The sequence below is a fragment of the Pagrus major genome, chromosome 6 (assembly GCF_040436345.1).
Source record: "Pagrus major chromosome 6, Pma_NU_1.0".
Taxonomy (NCBI): Eukaryota; Metazoa; Chordata; class Actinopteri; order Spariformes; family Sparidae; genus Pagrus; species Pagrus major.
In genome coordinates, this window is record NC_133220.1 from 26,390,015 (window position 1) to 26,405,953 (window position 15,939).

The 15,939-nt window shown below is 38.7% G+C and overlaps 2 protein-coding genes across 2 annotated transcripts; both read right to left on the reverse strand.

Annotated features, from left to right (window-relative positions):
• Nucleotides 1–289: 289 nt before the first annotated feature.
• cd8b (cd8 beta) lies at nucleotides 290–5,867 on the reverse strand. Its single transcript, XM_073468784.1, has 7 exons — nucleotides 5,767–5,867; nucleotides 4,119–4,478; nucleotides 2,336–2,413; nucleotides 1,966–2,055; nucleotides 1,220–1,253; nucleotides 1,066–1,114; nucleotides 290–896 (listed from the first exon to the last, which is right to left on the reverse strand). Exons 1-6 carry the CDS (start codon nucleotides 5,819–5,821, stop codon nucleotides 1,096–1,098), a joined length of 636 nt encoding a protein of 211 aa, XP_073324885.1. The 5' UTR covers nucleotides 5,822–5,867; the 3' UTR covers nucleotides 290–896; nucleotides 1,066–1,095.
• A 3,760-nt stretch (nucleotides 5,868–9,627) lies between these two features.
• zmat1 (zinc finger matrin-type 1) lies at nucleotides 9,628–15,304 on the reverse strand. Its single transcript, XM_073468305.1, has 7 exons — nucleotides 15,157–15,304; nucleotides 12,597–12,703; nucleotides 12,406–12,489; nucleotides 12,059–12,194; nucleotides 11,687–11,965; nucleotides 10,890–10,980; nucleotides 9,628–10,673 (listed from the first exon to the last, which is right to left on the reverse strand). Exons 1-7 carry the CDS (start codon nucleotides 15,293–15,295, stop codon nucleotides 9,677–9,679), a joined length of 1,833 nt encoding a protein of 610 aa, XP_073324406.1. The 5' UTR covers nucleotides 15,296–15,304; the 3' UTR covers nucleotides 9,628–9,676.
• Nucleotides 15,305–15,939: the final 635 nt, after the last annotated feature.

Consider the following 15,939-nt stretch of genomic DNA (forward strand, 5'->3'; position numbering starts at 1 on the left):
CAAAAAACTAAAAACGCCCTGAAACGTAGGATTTCTTAGTTAACTGCACACTAAGTATTAGGGTCATTGAAGACACATACAGTGATTGGCCTCTTAGTTATACTTGTATTATTCCTGCTGCTGCAAAAGTGCCCTTGAGCAACAACGCAGAAGTGTCATTCGTTTGTGGTTAACTGGATTGTTGGAAAAAAAAAAAGGAAGGAAAGAAAATGTGTTCATATAAGTGTTTAATAACAGATAATGCAATAAAAGTTACCATCTATAAAAAGGAGAGAGTCACCAGTTTAAATGATTGGAAATATACAATTTTATTGATTCAACAGAATTATGCATAAAAATCCACTTGACAGTGCTGTTTTCATTAATGTGTCTTAAAAATGCACGTAAAAATGCTGTGAAACACAAAAACACAATAAATAGAGAAATAAGCAATGAGCAGATAGGAAAGTACTTCATTTTAATTCCGGTGTTTTGTGGTCTACGTGCTTTCTGTAGTTTGTAAATAAACTAATTAGGTTTGGGCTTTGAGGAAAAATACTGCCCTTTGTCCAAATTTAATAAATAATCTCAAATCCAAAGCTACAGATCACAAACCTGCTGAATTTTAAAAAAGCACCTGGATAAATGATGATGTCATCTGCATAATGATTAATGACAAAAAAAACATATACATTACAGAAGAAAAGTTACAGCACAGAGCTTAGAATTGAAGTTGGTGGAGCTCTGGAGTTGTCTTGTAATATACAGTATGTAACAAAAAACAGTCAACATATCACAATAAGTTTACATGTTTAAAGCTGTTGAAACTCATGACTGAGTGCACATTTTGCTGTAAATAAACATGACGTGCTGTTAGCACAGTGGATCTTCAGGGTTCATGGTTGACTGGATGTCGGCTGAAGAAAATCAGAGAAGTGAGTGTTAGTGTGTATGAAAGATTTTAAATATTCATACAGCATAAAAGACTGGTTGTCTGGTTTGAGCACATTTTGTATTGTGACTAATATCACACATACACATAAGGTTTTATTCATGGATATGCAAAATTACACACAAGGTACATACTTTGAGTACAGGAGCTGTCCATGCAGTGATTTAGGTCATCCTCCTCTTCCTTATAAGAGAAAACAAAGCAAATAGATCATCATAGAAGTATCATACAATTACAGTTTTTGAACAAGGAATGTAAAGTTTTCACCATTTATAGCTCACTACTTACTTCGCAAAGTGGTGCCGACATTTTTTGGGTAGCCCTAAAAGCAGAAACATGTACAAACAAAAGAAAACAGTTTAGAGAGACAGTACATATTTATACATACACTTACATTTTTAAACTGTTCAAATACAACCCTGATTCCAAAAAAAGTTGTGCCACTTTGTAAAAACAAATAAAAACAGAATGGAATCAATTGAAAACAAATTTTGTTTACCCAACACGGTTTTACAAAGTGTTCCTGAGCCCATGTAGTAATATCCTTTATACAATCGTGATTCACATAGTGGTGAACCTCCTCCCATCCTTGCTTCTGTGCGAGTCTTTCGAGGATGGCCTTTTAATACCCAATCATGAATTTATCTCCTGCTACCAAAAAACCTGTTTACCTGTGGAATGTTCGAAACAGGTATTTTTTTTTAACATTTGACAACTTTACCAGTCTTTTGTTGTCCCTGTCCCAATTTGAAGCTAGCTGCCATCAAATTCAGAAGTAATATTTACAAAAATCTATGAAGTTGACGAGGTAAAAACATTGAATATATTGTCTCTGTAGACAGTATACGCACAAAGGACTACCAAATGATCACATTCTGTTACATTCTGATGTTTTATACAGCACCCTGACTTTTTTGAATCAGGGTTGTACGTGACAACCATTTGTGAACACTATGTGTGGCATCGCTTGTTCCAGGAAACATGTGCTTTTCCCCACCAGACTATTTAGCACATTAAACTTGAGGAATACTCACGGCTAAAGTAGTACAGTGTGCAGATGAGAGCTAGAGCCAGGGCCGCAATTAGTCCAACCAATGGCCACAGAATCAGGGAGCCGCAGCCTTCTGGAGCCAACACACAACATATACAGTACTGAGTTTGACCTGTTATTTCATTGTCTGTAAACAACCTCTTCTGTTGCATTTACATCATCTTAATCTGATACAATGCACAAGATTAAAACCCAGTTACAATACATTCCCAGATAAAAGGGTTTATGCATCATGAAACATACATAAAGATACAGTATATTTGTAAGCAGAGGAGCATCAGACACATTACATACTGCCACAAACATGCACATCAGTGATTTTTTCCTTTACTGGAAAAAACATTAATACTTACCCTGTTTAGAATTCTTAGCGCAGCGACAGGTGGCTGGTCGTTTAGGTTTTATCTTTGGAGGCAAGGTCGGAGGGATCACTGTAAGATAAAGACAAGCGATAACTAACAAGAATGTCAAGACATTTTTAAGCAGAGATTAAAGGAGAATCCAGCCGTCCCCCATTTTCCCATTTTTATCCCTCATAAAAAAATACTTTGATCAGGACCTTATCAACAAATTGTCTTGACAATACATAATGTGACTCTCTAGTCTAGTCAACAGTTTTTCTCTTTTTCAACTCAGAGACATTTACATAATGATGAACAAACTCCCTAAATCAGGGGTGCCTAACCTTTTCCCTTGGAGGGCCAAAACTAAAACTGATTAGTGGACCACAGGCCAAAAGCAAATATGTATTGTATCAAGATGCAAAATGTTACTTTACTGAAGCCCTGAGAGGCAAGTTAGAAAAAAAGTCCCATCTAAATTGTTTTCTCTCTGACGTTTACTATGTTTAAGTTAAGAAATACGTGAAAAGAAAATGTTTTTCCCAGAATAATCTTTCATTTTTTTCCACTTGCCTCCTGAGTGCTTCTGTAGCACAAGGATCCCGAGCTCCCCTGAACTGACTGGTTTCATGCAGAAAGTTTCAATTTGCCTGCTGTACTCATTGACATTTTAAAAAAATCGATAATTAGGGATCCTACATTGTTAAGGCAAAATTTACCTCACAAAAGGTAAAATGGCATAAACAGCAATTCATATAATAATTGTCTTTGTATTCATTTGTATTTCATGTCGCTAGAAATATCTGGTGGCCAATTTTCGGCCATGGGCCCCACTTTGGGCAGCCCTGCTCTACATAGATACAATACACTCACCTATTGTAACTATGTAATTGTCTTTTTATCCGTGATCTGGAAAGTTCTTACTATTTAATTTCCTCTACATTGAATTGTCCTTCATGTAGACAGGCACCACCAGAAAGTGAAAAAAAGGTGCCCAAACAAAAACCAAAAACAGCGAAACTACAGTAATTATCATGTTTACCTGTTACACGTATACATCTCTTAACAAAAGCAACACATCGACTGTGTGCAGTAGTACCGAGGTTCTTTCGAGGGTCCACTAACTCAGTGTGGTTGTATTAGACTGCCGCACCCAGGTAAGTCTAACTATGTGATGCCTGAAGTCAAGATTTTGGTCAGAACTAACAACTTTAGACAGAAACAATAACACAGACTTTTTTCATTTATAAGTATAATATAAATTATTTTTTTACGGACAGTAGACAGTGGAGGGTTATACTGTGGAAACATGAGAAGAGAGGCTGGTGCAAGTCTGAACTCAAACTGGGGATGCCGCAGTTACATGGTACGTACTGCCATATAATTATATTATTAGGTCTCAATCTTTATTGTACAATACATTTTTATATATAGTTTGAACCAGTTTTAAATGCAGGTTTAGTTCAGATCAGGAAATTTGAGGTTCATACCTGCCTTGTGAAGTTCGGACGAATCTAACCCTGAAGCATTTTGCCTTTGGTGCAGTTCGTTTGGGCAACACACCAATCGCGCTCGAATGTGGACCTAAACAACCAGACTGAGACCTTGTTTAAGAGGTGGTCTCGATCTGGTTACAAACGAACTCTGGTACAGTTCGTTTTTGGTCAAAACATGATCCTAAAAATATTTACTCCTTCATCTGCCACCTGAATTTGTAAAGATGAATTGAAACTCTGACAGACACTTGCTATTTCACTTCTGTAAATGAGACACTAGAGATTTTTAGTATACAAACCTCCCGGCCGAAGAAGAGTTCCAGTCTTCCACATTTCGGTGCTTTTCTTGTCCTTAAGAACACAAGAATACACCCCTGCGTCCTTTTCTGTCACGTTTATAATGCGTAGCGCAAAGGACATGCTGTTCCTCCTGTACACTTTGAACCGTGCCGGGTCCACACCCGTCCCATAATTAGCACGGCCAGCGTTGTTCCATTTGCCAAGGAACTTTACTTCACTTTGATCAGAAATACTTCTGAACCAGTAGACATATTCACAGGAGATGTTAACGCAGTCACACTCAACAGACTCTGTACTGAGGATCTTGGGATAAAGAACGGTGAGGGGTTCTTGTTGCAGGATCAGGCTTGAACCTAGGACTGGAAACAGAGGGATGTTTGAGATTTCAACAGACACGCACATGTAGTACATTTAGCAAATCCTACAGTCAAGTATGGTGGTTTAGGGTCATATATTGTTAACGGTGTTGTGCTCAAACACTGCGACAAAATCAAGGCCAAACACCCATATAGTGATTTCTCGTCCATTATTTGGTGTTAAGAAGGGTTTGATGAAAAGCATTAAGCTACAATGCACGTGTAGTCTCCTGCGCTTAACAAAATTAAGACTAATTGTAACATAAAAGCACATAAAGGTGACTGCTTCGAGCAAGACGGAAGAACGTACAAATGTAACTGGCAACATGGTACAGAAACATTACGACTATCACCAAGTGTTGCAAGAATGGAAATGAACTATGAAGAAACTTTTGTACATATTTCAAACTCTGTGAATGTGCCATTTTGACATTGCTATATAAGGGGGCTGATTTATGCAATGTTTAAGAGATGCCTTCATCGGAAGAGCTATTTCATCTAATTTTAGAATCTGTTCGTGTCTATTTTGTCTGTTTTCCAGTCAGGTATGGAGGCATCTACCTGTTACAATCACTAGTCTTACGAAATATCTAAAAATAAACTGAAATTCAAAGGCTTCCAGTGTGAAAAGGTTAAGGCTCACTGGTATGTCAGCCTTTTCTTCTCTGTATGTAAATTAACAAATTGTGTGACGTTCAAGAAAACATGAAATAGTTTCATCCTTATTCAATGAGTTGCACAATAGTGACCAAAAAACAAAAAATGTCAAAGTTGTAATAGAGGTAAAATATGAAAAAAAACATAAAATATTGTAAATATAAATTCATATTGATATAGACCCACCGCAGAACACCAGCAGGCAGGCTAGTGTTTTGTTACCCTTCTAATTTATCATCACTTTAACTGTCTACCCAGATTGTACAAATTATAATGATGTATCACACAATGGTACCAATAACTCACAGCAGTATAATTGTACAATTCAGAGATATAATACTAATAATGACCAGTACAGTTTTGACTGATGTGCGGTGGAAGGGTAACGGCATTGCACTTGATCTATTTAAACAATCTACCTCATTTGTTGAAAGACTCAATTCCACCTTTCAGCACAGACCATGGTAAGAACTATCTGATAACTGCAGACAAGTTAAGTTAAACATCAGACATATAATCAGTGTAAGTTGACAACAACACGTCCCTCGCTTCAGGCCTCTGACTGAGTTATGGTGTTACGAATGCCGGAGGCTAACAACAACATGAAAACAACAGAGAAACTTGGTGGTCTTACCTGGCGTCCACAGAGATACTGTCAATAGTGTCCATGCCAGTGGCAGCAGGATCATTTTGTCTGGTGCACAGTATTTGTACACACGTATGTACCTTGAATGGTAGCTGAGGGACGGTGCTGATACTTTCTTTTCCTGCTATCTATCCTCAGAGGTGATGGGAGGAACTGAGCTGTCAGGGCCCTGAGTATACAAGGCAACACCCCAATGTGACACACACAGGGCCTATCAGAGTGGGCCATGTACCAGCCAGGACACACACACACACGCACGCACGCACGCGCGCGCGCGCGCGCGCGCACACACACACACACACACACACACTCTCTCTCTCTGCTGAAAAATACCTTAATTTGAGATGTGCATAAAACATGATCTATGAAAAGCAGACCATATAAGGCGTAAAAAGGCTAATCGGTCTTGACTGCCCTTCACTTAAAAAGTATATACCGAACAAATAGCGTGTTTTCAAAGATGCGAGTTGTTAAAGGAGAAACATGCAGTTTAACATACAGTACATGACATACATAAAATGATCATAACAAACAGCTGAAAACATATTATGATGCTTTGTCAGAGCTGACATGATACCACATAAGCAATAAAAAAAAAAGTTATATTCAAACAGCAGCAGTTTCCAGTGCTGTGGTCTCTGCCCAGGTGTGTGACCTAGTGTGACCTAGAGTCCTATATACGCAGCTTCATGCCTTAGTGCAGAGCACGGAGAAGGAATACCGCTGTACGAGGCCTAAACATAAAGTCTTAACTGGAAATGAATGATAAGTTATACAAACACTGATCCACAATGCTGTAGGTTATTGTTATATAATCACTGTTATCTGTATACAGCTTCTTCAGATCTTTCTAATAACGTACTTCTTAAACTTTGCATAAAGTACGGGGTAGAGTGCATCAAGACACACATGAAGAAAGCTTGACAAAATGCAGTGAGATTTTTTGCATGAGAAACTACGTAATTAAATAAAACACTTCATTCATTCTTTGAATACATTTCTCAATTATTTCAACAAACTGAATGTTCTGATATTTCCAGTTCAATTGAAATTATAAAGAAACCACCGTTTGAATTTCATTGAATTTCTCCAGTTTACGATGAATTGTCCCCAAATGATTTCTTTCTTAACATATAAATTACTTAGATCATAAAAAAAAACAAATAAAAGACATTTTCTTCCAGTAACATGGAAGATTCCTCTCTGCACAAATCAACTGATCAAATGACCCACAGCTGTAAAAGCTGCAAACTGTTTTCATTATGTTGACAAAATGATAGACACGTAGTAAAATTTCATCACTTACAGACACGGCGGCCGAAAATACAACATCCAAGGTTACGTTTAAGACACACCTGACTTTGGAATGAGTCAATAAATGCTGTAACAACCAATTATTTCCAGAATGTAATATTTTTTCTGTCAATTGTTTAATCACTTTTCAGAAAACAGTGAAAAAAATGCCATTGAATTTCCATGGGCCTAAAGTGATGTCTTCAGATTGTTTGTGTCAGTTATTTGTCCAATAACCAAAGGTACATCATTTATTATATAAAACAGAAAAACAGCAAATCTTTACATCTCCAAGGATTGAACAAATGTGCTAAAAGTAAGTACTAAAGTACTTTATTTCACATTGAATACTTTTGGTTTGTTGCATTCAGTGGATATACCAAACACTAAAGGCTAAGATACACTGAAGTCTTTTCATTGACCATAAATCAGTGATGCTGCCACTAATGAGCAGCAATGACTGCAGAAGGACGCTGTATTGGAAAGCACTTGAGCTTCCCTTGAAGTTGATATGTTACATTAAAACCTAACTTTAACAACTTTATTTCACATTATCGGTAATATATCCAACTCATTGGCACTTGTGTTGCACCCATAAAAATGAGTATTGACTGTTCAAATGTCTCACTATCCCAAGAATTCAGAATTTTCCTGATAAACTGCTGAAAGCTTAAATCATCTGAGCGGTGTCTGTGGATCATTTTGTCTCTGGATTTGTTTTGTGTATGCATGAAAGGTTATAGCGTAGAGCGGTCTAGTGGGGGTCTTAAAAGTGAGAGGATGTGGGCACCGTATACATCTACGGGGGTCGTAGACTCGAGCGAGGCATGGAACGAGACCACAGGATTCTTTGAAAACAGGAGATCTCAGGGGGCTTCAGAGCTGCTCTTTACACATCGCTGAGCTATATCGCCTTTGTTGGTCTCTGCGCCGACGCTTCAAGTCAAAGCTGCTGGCTGAGAAATTCAGCTCTTATTTAATTCCCTCTTTCATCAGCCAACTTGTTTACAATTTAGTATTTTAAGACACTTGCTGTCTGTATTACTATGTGTCGCAGATGTAGGAGTTTGTTTGGTTCTCATCAGCAGCGCCTTGAAAAAGTTTGCATTTAAAGTCATCTAACAGCCCCTGCAGGACTTCTGTAACGGACTACATCAACTTTTCGATTACTTCTCTCGTTCGCATTTTTACTTTGCTGTCAAAACTGGTATCTCAAACTGTAATCAAGATAGCATCTCAGTTTTTTCAGACTACTTTGGTTTGAATGTTGTGATACCCTGTTTCCTGTTCAAACAGCCATGTAATGTGCGTCATTCTGCGCCCAGTATCCTAATGCCATCGAATATCTGACATACAGCAATCAGCCAAACTTAAAAGTTAGTCCATATGCTACACATTAAAAAAGTCATGTAGAAAAAAACAACTTTCTTTTGAAAATATTAAATCTCTGGGTCAGTTTGATCAAGTTTTGCCAAGTTTTTATGGCACCTGTATCAAGAGTAGTGTAAATAACTAGACCACCACTTTAGTCTGCTCTCAGGGTCCATAGTGTATGTAGTCAAACTCGCCCACGGTCATAACTCTTACAACTCTATGAGCAAGCTCATCAAACAAGAGCAAACAGAGGCTCGTCCAGTTGACACCTATCTTGTTTTGAGTGGCTCTTAATGAGTCAAAGGGACAGTTTATTTAGCCTCTTTTCAGTCACCTTTAAGTTACATATACTGCCTGTGTTCAAGTCATCACAAACTGCATCTGAATTTGTTTTTTGAAGAGCTGTCCTCGTTTGATCTTTTGCACCTGTCTGACCCCAAACACTTCATGTGCTGTTTGGATGTGGATGCAAACGCAGACAATGCACAGTAGACTGGGGCGATGTCTCAACACTTTGCTGCTTATATAAAAGTTTTGATGCAGTGTGTGCAAAAGGCACCAAATTTGTTACATTTTCATCATTTCATTATGTACAACATGGACTCTACCTCTCTACATCTCTAGTAGCCTTCTTTCAGTCTGTGTCTCTGAGTAAAAGCACAAAAAGCTTCAAAAGAAATGAAATGACTAAGCTTCTACCATCTCTGGGCTTTTATTTAGATGCTCTGATTGAAGCTAAACAGCTCCAACCTCAGGCTGCTATAGGGATCACAATCTATCAAATCCTTGCCAAAAGCACAGTCACATAATCAAACATAATTTAACTTATTAATGTGTTAAGAGATGTCAAGATGACTTCCTGATAATTTCAAACAATAAATGTTACAGCCAACAATAATAACAGTGTGCAAATTAATTAAACCAAAGACATATTAAGTGTCATAGTGAAAAATAAAGCTATAACAATTGTGGATGCATGTTAGAAACCCCTCCAAACACACTGAAATAAAAGGAATCCATTCATTCCTTGCAGACACAAACTGACTACACACGGCTAGCCAGCTAGCACAGCTGTGGAGAACAACACTTTAGGGCTATCAGAGCAGACAGTAAAAACAGCTATAAAGATCATTTTTATGTACACGGTTGTTTGAGATTTTCCATGTCATGCTCACGATAATGTCTAAACGGCAGCAGTTCAAAAGACAGAGTTAGAATGGGCCTTCTGAGTTTAACAGCCCAGAATGGAGTCGTCCCACAGCTTCTCCTCTTCTGTCCTGGTGTCGACTCTCTCTTTCATTTTTTTCTTCTCTTTCCTGTACTTGGGTTTAGCTGACCCATCCTGCCCACCATCCCTCTGCTCAGCATTCACTTCAGTCTCAATATGCACTTCAGTCTCTTTTCTATTGTCCATCATATCTTCTGGCATTACATTGTCCCTCACAGTTTCCCCTGCTACTGCCTCAAAGTCCTGCTCTTTGGATTTCTTATCTCGTCTTCTCCTCTTGCCATGATTTTTCTGCTTTTTTCGCCTCCTCTCTTCCTCCGACTCTCCAGATTCCCTTCTTCTCCTCTCATCTGACTCCTTATCTCTGTCCCTTCTCCATCGCTTTCTCCTCTTCTCCTCCTTGTCTAAGTCCTCATCTTTTGCCCTCTTGTCTCTCTCCCTCCTAGATTTTCTAATCCTCCTCCTTTTTTCTCTGCGCCTGTATTCTGTGTCATCACTGTCACTTGTGCTACTGCTGTAGGAGGAATATGAGGAGGAGTAGGATGATGTGGTGGTATACGAGGAGGAGCTCGACTGCTTTCTGCGCCTCCGTCTCTTTATGGGTTGATTAGTGAACATTGGAGAGCCTGAGCCTGGGAGGACTGGAGGAGGGCAGTTGTAATCATAGCCATGGGGTGGCCGGGGAGGGGCCTGATATGGGGGACGCCACCCTTCAACTGGGTTGTAACAGCCAAGATGGGAGTGATGAGGAGGGTTAGAGGTGGGAGGAAAGTTGGACACAGGTTTGTTCAGCTCTATGATATCCGCCTTGTTTAATACTTCCTCTTCTTCTTCTTCATCTTCCTCATCCTCCTTTTGTGTCTCACCTGGAGGGACGACTTGGCCGCTCTTGGGGGCGAGTCCACGAGCCTTCTGAATCTGAATGTAATCTGACAGTTCATCTGCAAATGTGTTGTAGGCTTTCTGCTGGGATTTGCACAGGTTGATGACCTTCTTCTCCCTGGTCAAGAACATGTCAACAGGAATTACGTCACTATTACAATTCATGTGTGCAGCTGAAAACTAAAACACGAGCCAAAAGTAGCAGAAAGCAACATAGATGTTAGGTGATCATATCCATCTGAGCTTTCAGAAGTTGAAGCGATTGAAGAGATTAAATTTTCAGCGCAGTTTAAATTATGACACAATGATAGTTGCCAGGTTGTGTTGATCTTACCTAATCTGGTGTTTGTTTCCTTGCATGTGGGCCTGGTACATCTCCACAGAATTAAATTGCAAACTACACATCTGACACATGAGGGAGTTGGCTGTAGTCAACAGAAGGTGGGTGAGGTGGGAAAGAAGGAAGAGACAGCATTAATTATCCAATGATGGCTTATAAGCACTCAGATATACAGCTTGCTTTGCGTTCTACCAATTATTGTCAGTTTCTAGTGAGTGTCTAACTCACATTAAAATAATAATATGTTTAAAATTGGTTTGCATTTGATGGTCTCCAAGTCTTCTCTATAAAGAGAGGTTTCACAGCCTACGATGGAAAATAAGTCCTCAGGTTAGCATCTGTTTAACTGCAAACAGTGGCTAACTAATTGAAACTTTGCCATGTCAGACTAACTGCCTTCTGTCAGCACCAGTTTCTCGTCAGAGGGTTAGAATACCAACACCTACCTGCACATCTCCTACCTTCCTGCTACCTTTGATGGGATGAAATCTTCACAGCTGAAGGATTTTCCATTTCAAATGTAAGAGGGATTTTTTTTTTGATCGTATAAGTGTTAGTATCAGGCTGTTAGGCTGTTGCCAGCTTCTAGTGATTTTATTTGACACCTCGCATTTCATATGGATTAAAGGACACTGACATAAAACTCAAGAACATAACTCACTGCACGAAAAATTGCCTCTTAAAATACACTTGATATCCTAATGTGAAACTGTGAATTTTAATATAGTTCCTGCAGGGTTTGATGGCCTTTGTAATATACTGCTTTGCTGAGAGGCAGGACCATGCGTTACCTTGTTGGGCATCGTCTCCAAGTTCTTTGAGCAGATCCTGTCTGGTCTGATTTCTCTGGTGTTTGCGTCCATTGTAGTGCTGCAAAGCCATTTGGGGATTGTTGAAGGAAGCTGCACACAGGGCACAGTATTTGTTAGGGTCGTTCAGATCAACCTCTGTGCTGGGGGCAGTTGTTGTGCCTGTTGGGTCCATAGCACCCTCTGGGGCTGATTTCTGGTCGGTAGTATCAGGATCCTGACTCAGACTTGGTGAAGTATGCACCTCTGTGGATCCTACGACTGCAAAGAGAAATGATCAATTAAAGTTAAATTGTGTGTCACCATAAGAACTTAAGCAACTTGAGCAGTTGGTTTAATCAAACCCACACTTGCCTGGTGGCTGGAGACCTTGTTTACGGAGATTTTTAAAATGGACTTTGCCCTCGTAGTGTGATTTTGCCACCACAGGGGAACTAAACACCATGTTACACAGCTCACAGAAACGGTCCCTATCAGTCATCATAGTCCGCTGCAAAAAACAGATTGACTTATCAAGAAACAGCTAAATGCTTCCTCACATAGTATGTCAACTGCAAATAAAGTAAAATAAGAAAGATGTGTCTTATTTGATCATATTCTACTGATGACATCATTAGAGCACTAAAGCTATGAGACTCAATGTTCAACATTACAGATTAAGATTGTACCTAAATGAGTTAAATCTCTATATGAGCTCTAACCTGAGGTCCTGTGGACTCTCTGTCCATCTTCTCTGCTCTCTTCGCCTGCAGATACACCCGGAGTTTCTGAGCATGTTTCTTTCCCTTCAGTGGGGGAGATATGGGAGACATTGTTAAACAGGCTTTGACCTTGTGAGGTTAATAAAACTGTATCTCAGTCCCATTAGGAGTTCCTGGAAAGCAGCACGCACCTCGTAGTGGGACAGCCTCTGAGATTCAAAGAGCAGCACAGCCTCACACACATGGCAGTAGTCGTCAGTGAGGAGACCCTTAAGTAGCTCCTCTTCACTCTTGTCTCCTGTGTGGCAGAACATGCTGTCACCGGGACGATCAAGCCACAGTCAATTACATGGACGATTATTTTAAGTATGAACAAGAAATGAGCTAGTAAATCATTACAGTACATTCATACAACATATACAAGCTCTATGCAAGACCTAAACTTTAAAATAAATCTGACTGTTGCTGTCTGAACACTGGTTGGTTAAGTATAAATACAACAAATTAGTTAGAAATTAGAAGCTGCGAAAATAAGTACTACTTTGTACAACTTTCATTAGTTATTTTCCCTGGGATAAAGGCCTCATCCAAAATTCAAAATAGTTTTGTTTTTGTAGGCCAGGAAGTCTGCACAGCATACGACAAAAGTGAGGGAAAAAACTGTTTTTCCTGCAATACAGACTGTAAAAACAACTTCCTCCTGTATAATGGAGAATGCAGGAACCAATCTAAGAGGAAATTTTCATCCACACTTATTTAAGATGTACCCACCCTCTTCAGACTGTATTTAAAGCAAGACATTATTTACTGCATAATGTGTGTGAATCTATACAAAATCTATTATTACATAAAGGATTCTTTGGGACAGCACTAAACCAGGAAGTCCTTCTATCATTACATTTCACAACATGTCTTAATTGCCGCAAATTGCTACTTGAATCACTGTGACTTAAAGCCAACCTCTTTACGTGCTAAACAGCAATACATCTGAACACTTGTAGCTTATAGTGCTACAGTGTAAAATAAAATAATCATGGTTTCATGCTTGACTGCATACATTCATATTCATTTTTCACTACAAAAGGTCAGCACATTTCCTATGATAACATCAATAAAATAGTGTGCTCTGCTTATTTTTTTTTTTTTTTACATGAAACAGGATTATTTATCACTCAAACATTTGTAATATCTGGCAACATCACTGTCAATGAATAATATTCATGATAGCTCAGCTTTTTGGCAAAGAGTTAGTTGTGGGTATGGCTACTTTTGCAAAATTGTGAAGAAGCAGTTTATGAGATGTACAAGTTTAATTCTATTCATCTATCAGACATCAATAAATAGACATCAATAAAAAGGAAGTTACGTATTACTGTGAGAATCGATGTGTTTGCATTTTGGCTGGCTGTCTTTAAACAGTATGCCATGTTAAGTTAACCATGACTGATAAATATGGTTTTATGACTGGTGGTGACTGAGACTGAAAATGTATTACTAGCACTGAAATGATTAGTCAATTAGTCAATGGACAAATAAATTACAGATCACTGTTTTTAAATGAATTACCTTATATTCATTTACTGAGTAACACATTATTGTTGGTTACAGTGAGTCAACTGCAAATATGTGCTTGCTTTTCCTGCAAGTGTACATTCAGTATAATTGTAAAATCAATATTTATGTTTATGATGATCAATTGTCACTCATAAAGCATGGACCAAATGGTCAACAAATTACTTCAACATTAATCACTTCTGAAAATGACCATGTTCAGCCCTATCAAGTGCAAAGTGGAAATGAGGACTATGTGCTGGCTGAACTTCCCAAATTCTTCAATGTAATCAAACAATTACACACTAAAAGCATTTCCCTCTGCATCTATGTAAAATAATATGTACAGCTCTAATAAACGAAAGGACTGTCATGAGTAAAGCCAACAATTTCCATGTCTGCTGATACACTTCAAATATTGTACTTACCAAATGATAATCACAGTAGCAGTTAAGAAAACAGAGACTGCAGGTACTGTATCTCAAAGTATGTGAACAATGTTTGCATAAGAGAAAATATATTAATAATATAAAATAATTTTATTCTACTGGTGAGTGATTGATTGATTGACACTTCATCAGAAGTCTGAGATCCTTCAAACTCACTACCAATTTAAGACTACTCTTTTGACTAGCTTCTGTATTGCTTCATTATGTTGCAGTCCACTGCTTCAACTGATCACGTATTTACTCAGCTACCATATATTTCCAGTAAGAGGATCACATTAATGTCACTCACTAAATGTACAAACTTATTTGATGGCCTACGTTTCCAGAGAATGTTAGCTGCCTTACCAGCTAACCTTGACCACTGGTATGTTGCTAATCCAAGTGGTCGACAGGCTCCTGGGCTGGGAACAAGTTAGCTCGCACAACCATCAACGTTAGCAACTGTTAAACCACTTCCGGACCTTGGAAAACGAGCAACCTTTTAACTTTGCATGGTTTCACTAGAAGGCTGGAGTAAGGATTTAAAGGCTATTTCAGTGGGCGATATCTTAAACGAGTCGTGTAACCACGGAGCGGTATAAAATATTGAGCTCCTAACGTTGCAGCTAATTTTAGACAGTTGACATCGCGTTCTTAGCTAAGGAGCTAGCTAGCTCACTCGACTGTTGAGCTGGCTAGCCAGTTAGCTAAAAAGCTAACGTTGGCTCGGAATGTAGGACGGCTGAATTTGCATGTTCTAGACAAAACTCACCTTCAACCTGGGTACTATCTATTTTAGTGTTTATTACTTTGTCAGCATCTGGGACAGAAGCCGCGTGAGGGGTACTAGTAGTGTTATGTTGAGCGTCTGACTCCGCAAGCAGCGGAGTACAGACACTCCTGTCGTCCATCTTTTTCCCTAACATAAGCTGCTCAGCGCATGCGCAGTGGCGTCGTAGTACTAATGGCGTTTGGCTTTGAGGGACAATCCTCCAAATAACTTGTTGGTGCCCCGGGCCTCTGATGACAGCGTGTTTGAATCAGACTCACACTATTAACATACATTTAAAAACGTTTTTCATTTCATAAACTGTATTTCAAACCTCTTCTTTTAAATTATGGCAAATTGTGAATTCAGTTTTGTTCATTTCTAAGGTTATTATATTCTTTAAAAGACAAATAAAATAACACATTCCATGTCCTTTTTTTTGTTGTACTTTATTTGAGTTTTTGTCATTAAACCTTTGTATTTGTTCTATTCAAGTGCCCCAGTAAGCCATGACAGCAAGCCACCATGCACAGTACCAGGACCCTGAGCAGCTAAATGGTATTAAGCCATCAAGAATTTAATTCAATTTAATTTGATCTGGTTTTCTTTTCTTATAGTGCCTACTTTTTAGGGCCTGCTGTTCTTGCTTAAAAGACAACACCAGAAATGAATAAAGTTAATATCAAAATAGATACTTTATTGTGGGACATTATTACACCAACAGGGAGAAATCCACGTAACACTGGAAAACAAATTTACTGACAAATGTAACAAATAGTCAAAACC

Excerpts from the sequence above, each read along its gene's own strand:
- cd8b (XM_073468784.1), bottom strand. The coding sequence starts at position 5,821 with ATGATCCTGCTGCCACTGGCATGGACACTATTGACAGTATCTCTGTGG. Across the intron at positions 4,479-5,766 it reads AGTATCTCTGTGGACGCCAG|TCCTAGGTTCAAGCCTGATC; the intron begins GTAAGACCACCA and ends CTCTGTTTCCAG. Across the intron at positions 2,056-2,335 it reads CGCTAAGAATTCTAAACAGG|AAGGCTGCGGCTCCCTGATT; the intron begins GTAAGTATTAAT and ends TGTTGGCTCCAG.
- zmat1 (XM_073468305.1), bottom strand. The coding sequence starts at position 15,295 with ATGGACGACAGGAGTGTCTGTACTCCGCTGCTTGCGGAGTCAGACGCT. Across the intron at positions 10,981-11,686 it reads TGGAGACGATGCCCAACAAG|CCAACTCCCTCATGTGTCAG; the intron begins GTAACGCATGGT and ends TGTTGACTACAG. Across the intron at positions 10,674-10,889 it reads GGAAACAAACACCAGATTAG|GGAGAAGAAGGTCATCAACC; the intron begins GTAAGATCAACA and ends GTTCTTGACCAG.